General features: G+C 44.9%; 1 protein-coding gene and 1 long non-coding RNA gene across 2 annotated transcripts; both read left to right on the top strand.

Moving 5' to 3' along the window:
- The first annotated feature begins 58 nt into the window (after positions 1–58).
- PDIA6 (protein disulfide isomerase family A member 6) lies at positions 59–17,940 on the top strand. Its single transcript, XM_081857254.1, has 13 exons — positions 59–214; positions 3,160–3,301; positions 4,771–4,828; positions 6,280–6,406; positions 7,043–7,149; positions 12,487–12,623; positions 13,212–13,326; positions 13,981–14,121; positions 14,362–14,446; positions 14,559–14,631; positions 15,172–15,330; positions 15,727–15,823; positions 17,432–17,940. The coding sequence occupies exons 1-13, from the start codon at positions 181–183 to the stop codon at positions 17,504–17,506; spliced, it is 1,350 nt and encodes a 449-aa protein (XP_081713380.1). The 5' UTR covers positions 59–180; the 3' UTR covers positions 17,507–17,940.
- LOC309339436 lies at positions 8,481–10,175 on the top strand. Its single transcript, XR_014155347.1, has 2 exons — positions 8,481–9,397; positions 9,654–10,175. It is a non-coding gene; the product is annotated as an uncharacterized lncRNA (long non-coding RNA).
- Positions 17,941–18,121: the final 181 nt, after the last annotated feature.

Raw genomic sequence — 18,121 nt, 5'->3', positions numbered from 1 at the left:
GAACCTTCTCTCGGCGGCGTTGATCCGTCCGATTCCTATTGGCTATGCAAAAGAGGGAACGTCGGGAGCGCCAATGAGCGGCGGCCACGGCTGGAATCGGCGAAGCTTTGGGTGCCCTTAACCGGAGGGGAAGTCGCAGGAGCGTGGAGAGAGAGCGCAGGAGCTTGTTAAGAGTGCAACATGGGCGCGTTCGGCATGAGGCGGTTTCTGCTTGGTAAGGGGCGCGCGCGGGTGGTGGGGTAGGAAAGAGGTGCAGGGGCTTTAATTAATTGTAAGGTCGGGGAGGATGGGGGTATTTGCAAGCTTATTAATAGCATATGGGGGAAGTCCAGGCCTCTTGGGCGGCTGTGGTTTGGGTGGGTGGAAGAAGCCAGCTCTATTGTCCAGGCTGAAAACGGGTCGTGGTTTCTATACCTGGCCAGAATCAATATTTTGGATCATGGGAGTGATCAATATTTTGGATCATGGGAGTGATCAATATTTTGGATCGTGGGAGTGATCAATATTTTGGATCATGGGAGTGATCAATATCTTAGATCATGGGAGTGCTCAATATTTTGGATCATGGGAGTGGGTGCGCCAAATTGCTTTCTTTTGAACTACGTTTTAAAATAAAGCTCAAGTATCCCTTTAGAAGAAGAGAGACGTTGCATCTTTCTCAATTTTTGCTGCTGGTTGGGGGTTTCCTTAGAGCAGGAACCTAGGAAGCAGCCTAATACAGAGTCAAACCAATGGTCCGTCTAGTGCAGGCATCCCCAAACTCAGCCCTCCAGGTGTTTTGGGACTACAACTCCCATCATCCCTAGCTAATAGGTCCAGTGGTCAGGGGTGATGGGAATTGTAGTCCCAAAACACCTGGAGGGTGGAGTTTGGGGATGCCTGATTTAGGGCTTTGCTGTGAAAGATCATGAGTGTACTGTATTATATGCATTTTTTTGTCCCACCCTTCCTCCCAGGAGCTCTCAGGGTTGCGTACATGATTTCTCCCCATACCTGTTCATTCTTGCAACAACCCTGTGAGGTGACTTTGGCTGATGGGTGGTCTAGAGTGAGCTTCATGGCTGAACAGGGTTTTGAACCTGGTCCTCCCTAGGACAATACTTCAGCCCAGCCTTTCTCAACCTTGGATCCCCAGATGTTGGACTACAACTCCCATCATTGCTAGCTAGTGGGGGGTCAGGGATGATGGGAACTGTAGTCCAACAACATCCGGGGACCCAGATGGTTGAGAAAGGGTGCTCTAGCCAGTAGGCAAGACGCATACCACATAATTGTTGCTTTGGTCCTGCTTGCACTTTCTTATTTTGATATAAGTCCTCTCAACCTCTGTGAGCCTCTTGAGCAGCAAGCTTTTTCAGCTGTGGGCCAGTCTACTGTCCCTCAGACCATGTGGTGGGCCGGACTATATTTTTTTTGGGGGGGGGGATGAACAAATTCCTATGCCCCACAATTAACACAGAGATGCATTTTAAATAAAAGCACATGTCAAAACTCATGTCAAAACACCAGGCAGGCCCCACAAATAACACAGAGATGCATTTTAAATAAAAGGACACATTCTACTCATGTAAAAACACATTGACTCCTGGACCGTCCGTGGGCCGGATCCGGCCCCTGGGCCTTAGGTTGCCTACCTCTGCTCTTGAGTATATTCATTGTTAGCACAGTGCAAGTAGTCTCCCTACTCCTAAGCAAACGTAAACATTATGAGGTGGAAGGTGTGTCATCTCAAGTCGTCAGCCTATCCAGTGCGGTGATCCCTCTTAGGTATGCCAAGCTAGGCAAATACTCCTAAAAATGCAACGCATAGAGCAGACATTCCAATTTTCTGTGATGAGATCTTGTTAAAAAGGGGGGTGAGGTCAAAATGGCTTGATGCTACCGGCTTTTGCAAAGGCATCTCTTTTCACATGTTAAAGCAGACCCTTTGCTAGTTTTAAGAATAGAAAGAACAAGGATGGTCAGTCTGCTTTGCTGTGGATAACAGCTACATGTTTAAACACACCCACACCCCACTCTTGTCTTCTGGACTCAGGTTTTGGAAGAGATTAATGCTAGCAGGCAAAGTTCTTTTAGGTCTTCATAAAATGTCCGGTTGGTTGGTATATGTTGGAATGATTTGTCCCTGTAGCTCACTCATGTGAAACCCATTAACTGTTTTATCCTGGAATCGTGCTCATGGGGCCAACTACAACTGCTGATGAGCAGAATTATTGGGCTGCAAACAATTACCCTGGGCTCTACTAATACATACGTACTAAAGACTGGATTTTTTCAAATGGGATGTGGTGCTGAACATAGAATTGTAGGGTTGGAAGGGACCCCCAAGGGATAATACCTTGCTGTGCAGGAATCTCAACACATGGTTCTCCATCCAATTTGAAACCATACCAGACCTTGCTTAGCTTTGCAAAAGGGCTAGGAGTTTTATTGCTTAAGTCAGAGGTAGTTTTATTGCTGTCCTTTTTTTAAAAAAGAAAGAAAGGCAGGAAGGCATGTTAGGCATATTATTCTAGTAATGAACTACAGTTTTTTAATTAACAGCCATTTTTATTGGAATAAAGCCACTGCAAATGCATACTGGTGAAATGATATGTGGTGTGATAAATTGTGCCGGTTGGTGCAGTCAACACTGGAAGCAGAAGTGCTTAGTGCCTTGAGTTCCAAGAAGCTTGAGATACAACACACATCTGTGCATGTCTGTTGTGTCTTAAGAGGATTGCAGCCTGAGCTGCAGTGAATCCAGTCTTTACAGAACCCTGACTTGGACTCCATGAAAGAATAAGCCATCAGGAGAATTATCTCTGTACAGCACCAACTATAGAATGATGTGTTGTCAGGCCGCGTACAATACCTGCTAACCTGTAAAAGGGCACACAATGTATGTGACACAAACCAGTTGGAAGCCCCCCTTGTGCTTTGAGCTCTGGTGACTGTGGTTGTGTGAAGAGAGAGGCAGCACCAAATTAATGGCAAAGGTGGGGCATGGGTGTGCCACGTAGCCTAATAACAATTCTTCTGTTGGGATTGGTGGTGCTCTCTGGCATCACTTTTCCCCCTTGCTTTAACACGCATGAATTCTCTTTGCCATAAAAGCAGCAACGGTGATGCTTGTCTCTCTGAAAGGATATTAACTTTTGTTCAAATTTTGCATTTTAGGAATGGTAAGCTGCTCGTTCTTCCTTGCTGTCAACGGCTTATATTCTCCCAGCGACGATGTTATAGAGCTGACACCTACAAACTTCCACAAAGAGGTCATCAACAGCGACAGTTTGTGGCTCGTAGAGTTCTATGCACCATGGTGAGTAACGATTGAGCCACATCTTCTGGCGAATAATTACTGTTGGGGTGTGTTCTGTCTGCACCAACATTCACCAGCTTGGTGCCGATGGAAGTTGTAGTCCAAAATGTCTGAAGGGCATCAAGCTCTTACGTGTGAGTGAGGAGCAGGGCTGCAACTTTCAGTCTTCATTTTCTTGCTGCCCATGTTCCCTCAGTGGCCACTTGCACACCAATAAAAAGTGAGAGATGGTGTGTGGGGACCTTGTCTGTTTAGAGTTCTTAGTTGCATACAGCCAGTGCATCATATTTGCAGGGTGTGGCCAGTGGTGTTGTCATTTTTCCTCCACAAACGTTGAGCATATGTATAGGTCAACAGTTGGTTTCCCCTCCTCCGAGAATGACAGCTATAATCACCCTTAGCCCACTCCTCTGGAGGCTGCATATTCGCAATGGGTGGGGCACCCCATGAATACATGACATCACCCACACATAAAGCACAGAGCACCCCCTTCCTCAGCTGATCCCTGCATTGCCTCTTCCTCACTCACCTGATGAGCCAGGAGGGTTTGATCTGCATTCTCCATCATGGCAGGGAGGGTTCTGGTCATTCTAGACCAGGAATGTCCAACACCCAAGAGACTGCGATCTACCCATTGTCTTTGGAGGGAGGAGAGTGCATTTTTTAGGCAGGGGCGTTGGCCAGAGTTGTTGAGCTTTCAGGGGGGGGGGCAAGACTTGTTGAGCTTTTTTTAGGGGGGCCTGACCTGAGATGTTGAGCATTTTATGGGGGGGTGAATAAAAACACTGACTATCGCACGCAGCGCTACAGCAAACTTGTTTCCGCATTCGACAATGTTCTCTGTGTGAAAGAAGCAAGCAGAAGGTTACTGATGTTTGGGTTATTCCTTCTGAGAAGCTGAGTACAGCTGGTTTAAACTGGTTCTGTTGTCTCTTTCTGTCAAGGTCATGCTGACTATAATAGTGAGGCCAGACGGAGCCTGGGTTTCATTCTCTCTCTTTCTCTCTCTGTTTCTGTAGCCATCAAGCCTCCTCATTCTTACCCCTCCTTTACCATCTGGCTTGGCATCCCCTTCAACTGGCTGCTTTTCATAGAGCTGGCCCTGCTGCCATCTCTCCTCTCAACCTTTGCAACACACCTGATTTATAAGGTGGTTGTAAATGGCGCCATCCCAGCTGCCTCTGCTGTTTTGTTTGCTCCCCCCCCCCTTTATCAACACTAAAGACAGACACAAAAACCAGCCTGCCACATCAGCTCCTGCTGCACCCAAACTCCGTGTCTCCACTTGCCACGGACGCACTGATACCAAACTATAAAACAAATGGAAACCTGTGGTGTTGCTTGAAATTCAATGAATGTTCTTTGTGTTCCCTGTTCCTGCAAAATATTCTAAGTGGCTGGATTCCTGTGCACCTTGGATTCAAAAGAGTTCTTAAATCTGTGTGTGTGTTTTCTTCTTCCCCTTTAAGGTGTGGCCACTGCCAAAGACTGGCACCTGAATGGAAGAAAGCTGCAACAGCACTGAAAGTGAGTAACCGCAACATGACATTTCTGGCGCAGCCTTCTGTAACCTGGTGGCATTGTCCCTGATTCCATTGGCCATGCTAGCATGGGATGATGTGGGTTGTAGTCCAAGGCATTTGGAGATTGGGAGAGGCCAGTCTGTGTTGACTGGCAGCTACTCTCCAGGGTTTTGGACAGGAGTGTTTGCAGCCCTGCCGGGGCATGGACCTGGAAAAGCACGTGCCCTATGGCACTGCAGTGGCCTTTTTCTCTCTTTGTGTTTGGAAGGTGGCTGCCTTTTGTAACACGCGTTTCTTATTTGCTTTGAACAAGCATATTTTTTTGAAATCTTCATTTTAAACACTCGGGAGCCTTAACTTGACAGTTTTGCGATTGCAAAAGTGGCGTGTGCGATGTCCCGTTTCATAAAGAAGATCTCCCTGGTTTGTAAAGGAGCATTCAAACCACAGTTTCCCGAGTCAGATGCAGCTCAACAAAACTAGGAAGTCCCCTTTGCTGCTGGGTGTGCAAAGAGAAGCGAAGGGAGTGCTTTAGCTTGTTGCTTGTTCTTGCTACAATAAACCATAATTCCTTAGAGTTGTTACATTGTCTGAAGTGGGCCACCCCCAAGACTATATGCTACTAAGCAGTGCAGTCATACCTTGGGTTACAAACGCTTCAGGTTGCGTTTTTTCAGGTTGCAGACCACCAAAACCCAGAAGTACCCGAATGGGTTACTTTCGGGTTTCGGCGGTCGTGCATGCACTGATGCGCTAAATCGCGCTTTGCACATGCACAGAAGCACTGAATCGCAACCCGTGCATGTGCAGATGTGGGATCCATCCTGCATGGATCACGTTCGCAACCCGAGTGTCCATTGTACTTTTATTTCATCTTAAATTCTTCTTACCTTAATGGCATCATTGTAGCAATACCTATATTATTGTAGATGAAGCTTCCTCAGGCTCTGCCCTCCAGATGTTTTTTTTGGCCTACAACTCCCATGATCCCTAGCTAGCAGGACCAGTGGTCAGGGATGATGGGAATTGTAGTCTCAAAATATCTGGAGGGCCAAGTTTGAGGAAGCCTGTTCTAGATCTTCTCCATCATGTTATCCTGTGATCAGGATGGTTAACACTAAAATTTGACCCTGTGTTTCAGAATACAAATCCTTTCAAGACTGTCCCCATCAATGCATCATTCCTCTGATTACATTTAAATGGAGAATCAGTTTCATACAGCTTTATTTCTCATTTTTGGAACTCGGAAAAAGTTACTCTCTTAGGAACTAGAAATAGCCCTTAATTGAAATCAGCTTTATTAATGTTCAAGGCAAGCACATACTCTGTGTTCATGAGCAGTGACATCCTACATAGAACCCTATTAACCCCTCTCAACCCCATTTTAAAGGTGGTGCTTAGTTTTCATTCTCAAATGGATCAATCCTACCTCATCTGAAAGTCTCTTTCTTGCAGGGTATTGTGAAAGTTGGGGCGGTGGATGCAGATAAACATAATTCCATAGGTGGTCAGTATGGTGTCAGAGGATTCCCCACTATCAAGATATTTGGTGCCAACAAGAACAGACCAGAAGATTACAAAGGTACTTCTGTAAAAGTGGTGGTTTTTACTAGGATTGTTGAGTCTTATACACTTCACTCGGTATTTCCCAAACTCGGGTCTCCAGCTGTTTTTGGACTACAACTCCCATCACCCCAGTTAGCAGGGCCAGTGGTCAGGGATGATGGGAATTGTAGTTCAAAAAAAACCAAACCCAAGTTTGGGAAACACTGATTCACTGATGAGCATATTAAATGAAACTTCTTACAGCCCCGTCTTGTTTCCTAACTAATCAGGCCATGTATTGTAAAGGTAATCATCACACCTTCTTATTTTCTTATACTAAAATTGCCAGAAGTGGGCGTGGTAGTTAGGGAGTCACAGCTGAGAGAGGAAGGGGTAACTGTTCCCTCCCCAACTGTGTTCTTTTGACCCTCCTTTATTGTAACTGGGCTTGAGAGAAGGCTGTTTTCAAGCCTACTTGCAAGGAGGCAGGATGTTCCACTGCATCTCATCTGTGACTCATTCTTTCTGGCATCTGTGCTTTCTCCCAGTGCAGCACTGCAGTGATCAGAGGAGCCTGCCTGTTGGAAGGCTCCATCGCATCACAAGACAATGCTGACAGAATCTGACCTGGAGCCAGTCTAAACATTCTGCCGTCTTTCCCTTACGTTCTTAGGGGGCAGGACAAGCGACGCGATCGTTGATGTTGCTTTAAGTGCCATCCAGTCAATGGTGAAAGATCGTCTTAGTGGCAGAGGAGGTGGCCAAAGCTACGGAAAACAGGTACGTCCAGGCAGAAAGAAGCAACAGATGGTTTCCTTTCGTGAATGTGTTTTCTAGGCACATCCCTCAAGCTATAATTGGAGAGCAGTTTGGTGAGGATTGGTCTGCATTAAAAAAAAAATGCTTAGTGTATAAGGATTTTAATTATAGGTTTAAAAAGAATTTTAAAAAAATAAGTCTGGGAAGGTAAGCTGTTGTAAAGTGCAAAGCAGTGCAGTGTGTTTGCCCATTTAAAACTAGAACATAAGCACATGTGGCAAACTTAATGCACGTTGAGTAACTAGCAGGATTGGTCTTTGCCTGTGAAGTATTTGTGGCATATTGTATAAGTATCAAAATAAAGTTTGGTGGGAAGTAGCGACAGCAGAAGGTTAAGTGGGGGAAATAAAAGTGTGTTTTGGGATCAATGGCTGGCAAAGAATGAAATAGCAGACGGGGGGGGGGGGAATGGAATTGAAATGCTTCTGGATCTTAGTGGCATCGCCCATTCAAGGCTTGCAAGGTAAAAAGTCCCATCAGTGGTCATCTTTATGGACTTTCCAAAACCAGTTATTCACCTGGGCCAGGTGGCCAAAATCGTACTCACCAGGTGTTGGTGGATCACAGCTCCCCATCATCCCTGACCCTCGGCCAATCTGGCCGGGGCTGGTTGGTGTTGGGAGTCCCAACGACATGGCCGGGAGGGGTGTGTGGAGTGGCACCACATTGGCTACCTCTAACCTATACCTTTCAAATAACTCACATGTTTTGCGACCTAGGCTTATCGTTTATGTTGTTTTTGTTTTATTTTGCATCCATTTATTTTTATTTTTTTCTATCAAAAAGAACCATTTTGTGCCACTTTCTACAGTTCTGATACTGCTGTTTTTGTCTTAAGTGAGCCGCCTAGATAACACGGTCTGTTGGGTGGCCATATAAACGTAGTTAAAATAGACAAGAACGAAAGCAGATTTGTAAATCAATTAAATTGTAAAGATGCCATAGAGCAGGCATGTCCAAGTAGGCTGCGATCTACTACCCAGTATAAAAAAACTGGCAGTGATCTACCACACTCTCCCATTGTTATTCCTCAACTTAAACACATAATATTTGGCTGAGCGGTGGCGCTGTGGGTTAAACCACAGAGCCTAGGACTTGCCGATCAGAAGGTTGGCGGTTCGAATCCCGCGACCAGGTGAGCTCCCATTGCTCGGTCCCTGCTCCTGACAACTTAGCAGTTTGAAAGTATGTCAAAGTGCAAGTAGATAAATAGGTACCACTCTGGCGGGAAGGTAAACGGCGTTTCTGTGTGCTGCTCTGGTTCACCAGAAGTGGCTTAGTCATGCTGGCCACATGACCCGGAAGCTGTATGCCGGCTCCCTTGGCCAGTAAAGCAAGATGAGCGCCGCAACCCCAGAGTCGGCCACGACTGGACCTAATGGTCAGGGGTCCCTTTACCTTTACCTATGATAAAAAAATAATAAGAAATGATAGCAGCTTCTATGAAACCTGAAAAGTTCATTATAAATCAATATATATTTTAAAATACATGCTTGCCTCCGTTGTTAGTGTGACACCTGGCCTGGGTTTGCATTTCGTTAACCATCTGTTAGATATCAGGCAAATCCTGGGTGAGAGCCAGCTTCAGAGAATCCTTAAGGTGTTTATCTGTCATGTTGGAATGTTGCTTACTCTTCATCATTTTTAGATATGAAAATGCAGATTCATGCAAATAAGTTGAACCAAAACATGAGTGTAGAATTTCACTGCATCTTCTCAAATTAGGAAATTTTTGTCTAGGCACAAACCTCCAAAATCATTTTTCTCTTGCACGGGCCTTCAGAAAAATGTCGTTTTTCAGACTTAGTATCTCATTTTCAAGAGCTAGTTTGCGCAATGAGTAATTTTTACTGATAGTGACTGCAGTTTCTTTTAATGTCCAAATCGGATTTGAATGGAAACGACATGTACTCTACAATTAATTGAATTTTTTGGAAGTCACCAAATCTCTTTTTGAACTCCTGAATAACAGAACCAATTTTGATCACATACCTTCTCTGTTTGAAAAACAAAGGCAGGATTTTTTCCTCAGGTGGTCTTGCATGTTAGGAAAAGTGATCAGAGGTATTGATTGTAAGGTCAGCCATCATTAGCTTAAATTTGGTTCTGTAGGATGAAACTATGTTCATAAACTCTCCAATGCGTTTATCTTTACCTTGTAGTACTAGGTTCATATCACTAAGTTTACCTGTGAAGAAGAAGAAGAAGAGTTTGGATTTGATATCCCGCCTTTCACTCGCTTTAAGGAGTCTCAAAGCGGCTAACAATCTCCTTTCCCTTCCTCCCCCACAACAAACGCTCTGTGAGGTGACTGGGGCTGAGAGACTTCAAAGAAGTGTGACTGGCCCAAGGTCACCCAGCAGCTGCATGTGGAGGAGCGGAGACGCGAACCCGGTTCCCCAGATTACAAGACTACCGCTCTTAACCACTACACCACACTGGCTCCTTGAAATCTGCAAGGAAAGCCAGATCAAACAAACACTCTTCAACTTCTAACTGAGCGTACTCATCCCCCCTCTCCTTCAAAAAGGATATTATTTCTTTGAACAAACTGCGAAATCTTAGCAAAAATTTGTGCCTACTGAGCCGCCTGTGTGTAAAATTACTTGTGGTTGCCCTTCCTCAAGAGAGAGATTGAAAAGGTGCCTTTGAAGTGATTTTCCACAAATTGAATTTAAAATTTAAAAGCTATGTCCATGACATTCTTTGCGTTCAGCCTTTTGCTCGCCAGAACTTGCTGGTGAATGATACAGTGATATGCAAGGAAGTCAGGGAAATCGCCATGCTGTTGACAAAAGGCAATAAATCCATTAACCTGACCTGTCATGCCTTCTACTCCATCAGTAGTGATGGCAGCAAGGATGAAGGAATAGAAAGAATTAAATATTTGCTGACCTGTAGTTCTTTCTCTTAAAGAAACCATCCCAAGTAGTTCTTCTTTGGTGCCGAAATCTTAAAAAATAATATGAATAAAAACTAGCATCTGAGCCGTGTCGCTGATCTCTGTAGATTCATCCACTTGGAGTAAAGAAAGCAACACAATTGGACACATCTTTCAACGGCTGTTCATTTATATTTTTACACATTTTTTCCCCATTAAGCGCACAACCGTGTTTCTCGATGATCTTGGATAGCAGCTGTGATCTCCTTTTTTATATTTAAAACCTTCAAAATGATTATCAGCTATTGCAAGAAAACACTTTCACAAGCACTCCCTTCGGTGAAAGGTTTGCAATTTTTAGCAATCAGATTGCTCACCTTGAAGGATGAAATGGTTGCATTGTTAGAATGTGAGCTGGATTTAGCTAGTAATTGTTGCTGAGCAGCTAATTTTGATTTAAGTGCTTTGAGCTTAAGTTTACGTATTTCACTTTTGAGTGGAAAATCAACAGGCAATTTACTACAGTGGAGAGCATTATAGTGGCATTCCAAGTTACCTTTTTTTTGGGTAAGGACACTGAGGTGTTACAAATTAAACAACAACACTTGTCTTTCACCATCACAAAGGAATACTCAATTTCCCATTTGTCGTGAAAATGATAAGTTTTGGACTTCTTTTGGGCACTAATTTTTTTTACAATAGGGCCTAGGCCTTCTGAAATAATTGATTTAAAAACTATGACTGTGCAAAGACTACGCCTCAGTTTAAAGCGCAAGGAATCACGTCTTCCCTTTCCAGGTTTCGGAAATGAGAATGGCATGTATTGGTTCCCAAGCCAAGCAATTGCTGTTTATGGTTTTTCATATCTGGTAAATTTCTTAAGAGACCTGTTTGCAGTCAGCGACTAGCAAATCATTATTAATAGTAATACTGGTGATGATAATATAATAATGGCATATATAGCTTTATTGTCTTAACTCAGCAAGACAGAATGCTACCTGCTTTGGAAAGTGTGACAGCCTTTGAGCTACCAGGCACCCAGACAAGAAGGAAAACCAATTCAGCTTTTCCATCCTTCATTTGCTTCTGCGGGATCTTCTTTTTTCGCTTGTGCTTAAATTCATTCCCCTTAATTTGAGAATGGATCAGTCCACTGCTCCCGCTGCCTAGAACCCCCTTATCTGTGAATAGTACAGTCCAGTTCCTTTGCCAAATCCAGACAGCGATTAACGCAGCAGAATTTGATTGGCTGGCAGATTGCTAACTGTACTCCAGTGCCATTGGTCAATGCCTCTCGTGACTCCTTCCATGGCCGATCTGCTATTGGGCATTAGACTTCAGGAAGCGTTCCCTTCTCTCACCCCTCCGAGGTCATTCAAGTTAAATAAATAAATAAATAAATAAGCGTAGAAAAGGAGGCGGATGGAGGCCTCGCAACCTAACCTGCTAGGCAGCTAGAAGAGGCTCATTTTCAGCCAATCGTTGGCAGCACTTGGTCGCCCTAGCAGTCAGCCCAGAGAAATAAAACACAAGTTATTAAAGCAGGTCAGCCTTAACCATACGTATATTCTCCAGTGATAAGCATCAGTGGCGCTTGATCGACAGACATCGAAGACCTATACGCCAGGAACAAAGCCGAATTGTTTTCCTCTGAGCCAGAGCTCCTCCAATGGGGATGGCAGCAAATTAAAGGAAGGCTGCATAGCTTGGCACGGCTGCCAACTAATGGGGAATATGAGCGGGGATGGCAGTGCCGGGACTAAGAGCCAATGAGAGACTTTAAGGTGGGGGGGGGAGGCAAAAGTTCTCTTTCTGAGGAGGAAAGAGGACACACACAAAATACCACCGTAGTGCGATCGACCAAAATCCATCTCACTATCTACGCGTTGGACGTGTCTGCCATAGAGTACAGTGGTACCTCGCGTTACATATGCTTCAGGTTACAGACTCCACTAACCCAGAAATAGGGCTTCAGGTTAAGAACTTTACCTCAGGATGAAAACAGAAATCGTGCTCCCGCGGCGCAGCAGCAGCAGGAGGCCCCATTAGCTAAAGTGGTGCTTCAGGTTAAGAACAGTTTCAGGTTAAGTACGGACCTCCGGAACAAATTAAGTACTTAACCCGAGGTACCACTGTATAGACCAAGGATAGCGAACATGGCACCTGCCAGATGATAAGATTACAGTTCCCATCAGCCCTGGCCAGCATGACCAGTGGCCAAGGATGATGGGAGCTGTAGTTCAGCAACACTTGGAAGGCCCCACATTGGCTGCCCTGGCATAGACACATGCAGAGAGCGCTCCACAGACTTGTAGCTTACAATTGCAACTCCCATGTGCCCATGTGGAGTGACTACTGCTAGACTGTGGCAACGGCGTTCAAACTAAATTTGAGGCCTTTTGTGTTTTGAACTACAGAGCAGCCGGGAAAGCGGTGGCTCAGGCAAAAAGGATGTGATTGACCTGACGGACGACACCTTTGATAAGAACGTCTTGAACAGCGAAGATATCTGGCTGGTAGAGTTTTATGCTCCTTGGTGCGGGCATTGCAAAAAGTAAGTGGATTGAAGGCACCGTTTACTTGCTACAGGTGCAAAGTAAGAGTCAAAATTTCTCGGCGGGTGTCTGAAATGTTTATTTAGTACTCCGGTGCAAGCACAATCCTATGTATCACATCTGCTCAGAAGTGAACCCCACTGCAGTGGAACTGAACGCATGGACAGTGTAAAGGATTGCAGCCTTGTGAGAGCTGAAAATGATGAACATCTTCTGCTTCCCTTATGCTGGGGTTTTCTCTCTTGATTTCAGTGCGGTCCCCTTGGTGCCAGTTACCCTCATGTTCTTCACAAACAAATCTGGAAAGCTCATATCTTACAGAGCAGGCCCTTAGACATTTATGAACTACAACTCTTCCTCATTCCTGACCATTTGCCATGCTGGCTGGGACTTGTAGAGGTGGAGTCTGACAACCTCCTGAGGGGACCCCCCTTGCTTTTACCCCTGGTTTAATTGCACTCTTTTTGCAGTTGTGACAAAAGGTGATTTAAAATAGTAAGATTTTGGATGCCACTGCTAATTAGTAGTGATCTTTAAAATAAAATAAAAGGAACAAACACGCAAAAACCCCACCTTTCTTCCCACAGTTTAGAGCCAGAATGGGCAGCAGCTGCAACAGAAGTGAAGGAGCAGACAAAGGGAAAAGTGAAATTGGCTGCTGTAGATGCTACAGTGAACCAGATGTTAGCAAGCCGCTATGGGGTGAGTTGAGCAGAGCAGTGTTCTTTTCCTCAAAATATGTGAAAGTTGTCTCGATTAGGGTTTTGCGGGGGAGTTTAAAAGATACATTATTGATAAGCACTTTGCTTCAGCGAGTTAATGTACTGCATTTTAAAACAAGCAGTGAGAGCACAGCCAGTTTTTTACATCCCATGCCAGGAATTAGTATTTTTTAAATGCAGGTATATGTGCTCGGGGGGGACGTGGGTGGCGCTGTGGGTTAAACCACAGAGCCTAGGACCTGCCGATTGGAAGGTTGGCGGTCCCTGCTCCTGCCAACCTAGCAGTTCAAAAGCACATCAAAGTGCAAGTAGATAAATAGGTACCACTCCGGCGGGAAGGTAAACGGCGTTTCTGTGTGCTGCTCTGGTTCGCCAGAAGTGGCTTAGTCATGCTGGCCACATGACCCGGAAGCTGTATGCCGGCTCCCTCGGCCAGTAAAGCGAGATGAGCACCGCAACCCCAGTCGGCCACGACTGGACCTAATGGTCAGGGGTCCCTTTACCTATATGTGCTCGGATGTCGCTCCTGCTATGCAGGAAAGCAGCTTTATGTAGAAAGTGTGTAGCCTCCCAGTGGCTATCGCTGCTTTGTCAGGTTTGTGGCTCTGATTTGTTACTATTTGAAACCTCCCAGATCCGTGGGTTCCCGACAATAAAGGTCTTCCAGAAGGGAGAAGAGCCCGTCGATTACGAAGGTGGAAGGACAAAATCGGATATTGTTGCTCGCGCTCTAGACCTGTTCTCAGATAATGCTCCACCACCTGAACTGCTGGAGGTATTCTTGTCCTGATAATCTGATGAAATGAAGCAAACGGGCCATGTAGATCTCATCTGCACGGCCAACTCATTGTAGAATGGGATGGGACAAGGGAGCATGTCTTGGGGAGAGTGATGGAGCTAGATAAAGAAGTGCGCTTGGCCAGATCAGGCCTGTGACACAGGTTTCCCCACGCCTGCTTTAACCATTAGTAATTTCATGGGTGATGAGGCATGTGTGTGTTTCTCTCTCTCTCAGATCATCAATGAAGATGTTCTGAAACAAACTTGCGATGCTCACCAGCTATGCATCATTTCCGTCTTGCCCCATATTCTTGACACAGGTAAATAAAAGCGAGAAAAAAACTTGTCGTCTCTCCCCTCCCCTCCCCCCCCCAATCATGTTTGTAATAAGTGCCTCAAACACTTTTGCCCTTCCCTGTCTTGTCATAACAGGAGCCGCAGGTAGAAACTCCTACCTGGAAGTCATGCTGAAATTGGCAGATAAATACAAAAAGAAGATGTGGGGGTAAGTCACATCAAAACGCAAAGAAGGGAAGAAATGCTGCCAGACCTGTTACTTTTTTAGTGGACAGGTCATTTGTATTCTGCAAAAGAACGTGCCCCATTCAGACATGCAAAGGCAGCTATTATGAATGTAACACGTGGGAAAGGCAGTAACTCAGTGATAGTGTATTTGCCTTGCATGTGGAAGGTCCTAGTTCAATCCCTGGCCTCTCCAGTTAGAGCTAGGAAAGTTCCCTGCCTGAAACCCAGCAGAACCTGTTGCTAGTCAGTACACTGCAAGATAGAGCAATGCTCTGACTCAGGATAAGGCAACTTCCTATGTTCAGGGAATCAGGGATTAGGAGTGGATTGTATGACTGCACACTCCAGCCAGCTTTCTCTCTCTCCCTCCCTCACCCTTGTCCTGCTTTGGTGTTCCATTTCACGAGCATTAACCAAGGTGTCGAAGCAAAGGAAGGAAAAACTTGTTTTTTTAAGGCATACAGATGTGAACTGACCTTCATATACAGTGGTGGTGATGTGGGTTTTTTTGCCCCCCCAGGTGGTTGTGGACGGAAGCTGGAGCTCAGTCTGATCTTGAAAACTCCTTTGGAATTGGAGGGTTTGGCTACCCAGCTATGGCAGCCGTGAACGCTCGGAAGATGAAATTTGCACTGCTGAAAGGATCTTTCAGTGAGCAAGGAATTAACGAGTTCCTAAGGTACGGAAATATCTGCGTACGTTTTGCTCCATTTGATGGTATCCAAATAGCAAGAACCATTTTCCCCTCGAGTTTTGGACACAAGTTGTTCTTTTGCATTGGTAGAAGAATGCTTGAAAATCATTCTTAGAGTTGCTTTTTATTTTCTCATTATATCGGAGCTAATTTTTACATGAACCCTTTAAAGGTTATGTGTGCTTGGTTTTGTGTAAACCTTCTGAGTGTGTTAGGTAACCGTTTTTTAGGTGTAGCAAATGAAACAAGGAGACCATATATTGCCCACTGGGTGGTGGAAAACAATTATGCCATCTCAGACTTGCTAATGGTTTGGTATTTTTTCACCCACTCAAAAGAACAAAAGCAAATTCTAAACATGACGGAACCTTCTCCTTTTAGGGAACTCTCCGTTGGTCGAGGGTCCACAGCACCTGTAGGTGGAGGGGCTTTCCCAAAAGTTAACACAGTAGAGCCATGGGACGGCAAAGATGGCGAGGTAAGAAGTGCCTTATTGAACTGTGCGCATCAGAGCATTTTGTTTTAGTGCTTGTTTGGGGATAAACTGTACTCTTTTGGAATCCACTCCATAGCTTGTGATTTTGGATGGGGCGTTTTGGGGTGTCTTCCCCCAGGCTGCCTGTTACCAGATCAGATTTAATAGCATTGTAAACATCTGTAGTGTCTTCACGTAGACTATGGATAGCCAACCTGGTGCCCCCCTTTTGTTGCCGGACTACAACTCGAGCCATCTGTCACTATTGACCATGCTGTCTGCAGCTGATGGAGTTGTTGTCCACAACATCTGAAGGAGTACTACATTGTCTGTCATAGACTTTGCTAAAATCCCAATTCTCATTATTCATCTATAGCAGGCATATCCAACTTCCAAGAGACTGCAATCTACTCCCAGTATAAAAAAAACCTGGCTGTGATCTACCCATTGTCATTGCCAGAAATTGTTGAGGACCACACAAGCGATCACTTTACTTAATACCACGATCGACCTGTTGGACATGCCTGATCTATAGTATTGCCACATCTCCTGCTGTTTAGCTCATCAGAAAACCTCTTTTTTCCCCCCCGCTTGAAGTCAGTCTATTTCATATTTCTTTGATTGCAGTTCTCTTTTAAAACTTTCCACCCGTTTTTTGGTCTTATATACTGCTATAGATGGTTTTGGCAACTTCCCTGCGTTTGATGCTCTATTAACAAAACTCTTGCAACAAACCACTGTGCTAAATAAAAGAGTACTCTCTCAATATACCGTATACCTGCTAACTTCAGTTTATAAATTTCTCTGGTTAGTGTTTTCTACTTGCTGATGGCATTGAGAGTGAAGCAAGTTCACAGGAAGACTGAACCACCTTCCAATATCAAAGTTTTAATGAGCTGCATACATCTTTGTGTATGAGTGAGAGTTGTCTGTTCAAGGGCTGCCAACGTGGTGCAGTTCAGCTGTTTAGGAGTACAGCTCCCATCAGCCTCAGGCAGTATAGTCAAGGGCAAGTGGATGGTTGGAGTTGTAGCCCACAATGCCATAAAGGCACCACTTTGGCTCTTCTTGCTCTAGTTAAATTGCATAAGTATATCCTCTAATTTGAGGACACATTTAAAAAGGGTGTTGGTCGAGGTGCACAAACTGAAAGGTAGCTAAAGCTTTGTTTTAAAGCAAAGCAGTCTCCTGCAACAATGGCTGGCAGAGCTAAGAGTCTTATTTGTGTTGGCCATGAGTGTTTGAGCTTCCTGTCATGGTTCAAGCACACGGTTTCTGAATTCGTTCAAAGAAGCACATGGAGACACCAGTTGACGCATCTGGATACCTGTAAACTTGATTCACACTCTGCTTGGTTGCCAGTGTGGTGTGGTGGTTAAGAGCGGTAGTCTCGTAATCTGGGGAACTGGGTTCGCGTCTCCGCTCCTCCACATGCAGCTGCTGGGTGACCTTGGGCCAGTCACACTTCTTTGAAGTCTCTCAGCCCCACTCACCTCACAGAGTGTTTGTTGTGGGGGAGGAAGGGAAAGGAGAATGTTAGCCGCTTTGAGACTCCTTAAAGGGAGTGAAAGGCGGGATATCAAATCCAAACTCTTCTTCTTCTTCTTATAGCTGCCAGTCGAAGAGGATATCGATCTCAGTGATGTAGATCTCGATGACTGGGATACCCAGAAGGACGAATTGTGAGAGCAGGAAGACACTTTATTTCTTGAGAGACTTTGAGCAGTAGTTTGACGGAACATCTCTTTGCATCCCACGGATACTCCAGTGGCCTTTTTGCCGAGAGAAGCCCCCTCGGCCAGCTACCCGTAAGCACTGTTGCAAGTGAACTGTGTGCCTCTCAAGAAAGCCCATCTTTAAAATTCTGTGAATTATTTTTTTTTGGTATCGAGTAAAATTGATTGTATCCTGTGCAACAGATATTTGCAGGGGGGGACGGGACGCTGATCTTTCATTGAAATACTCCTGTTTAGCTTTTCTCCAGCTGGTATGTGGTTGACCGTGACTCAAGACTTTGTTTAACTAGTTTTAAAACGTGATCTAATTCTCTCCCCCTCCCAAATCTAGGTTTTGCCAGCCTTCGTTTCAATGAAAGAATAAAACAAATATTTTTGACACACCGTGTCAGTGTTGTACATTGTATGCAGCACTATCTTTTGATAAGCAGCACAGTGTTTCTGGTGTCACTCGGTAAGTGCTTAACAGCACCAGAGGAGCTATTTTACTTAGGATACTTCCGTTTCATCTCACCTTTTTGGAGCCTTACAGGTTTACAGAAGCACCATATTGCTTGAAGGTGTC

Source organism: Podarcis erhardii, assembly GCF_964252035.2.
Source record: "Podarcis erhardii genome assembly, chromosome: 3".
Classification (NCBI taxonomy): Eukaryota; Metazoa; Chordata; class Lepidosauria; order Squamata; family Lacertidae; genus Podarcis; species Podarcis erhardii.
Note: the sequence above shows the minus strand (reverse complement) of the source record. Positions and strands in the feature narration are given on the sequence as shown.

What these genes read in the sequence shown, in the direction of transcription:
- PDIA6 (XM_081857254.1), top strand. Translation starts at nt 181, where the DNA reads ATGGGCGCGTTCGGCATGAGGCGGTTTCTGCTTG. An exon ending in GTAGAGTTCTATGCACCATG is followed by an intron (nt 3,302 to 4,770) that starts GTGAGTAACGAT and finishes TTCCCCTTTAAG; the next exon opens with GTGTGGCCACTGCCAAAGAC. An exon ending in CACCACCTGAACTGCTGGAG is followed by an intron (nt 14,122 to 14,361) that starts GTATTCTTGTCC and finishes TCTCTCTCTCAG; the next exon opens with ATCATCAATGAAGATGTTCT.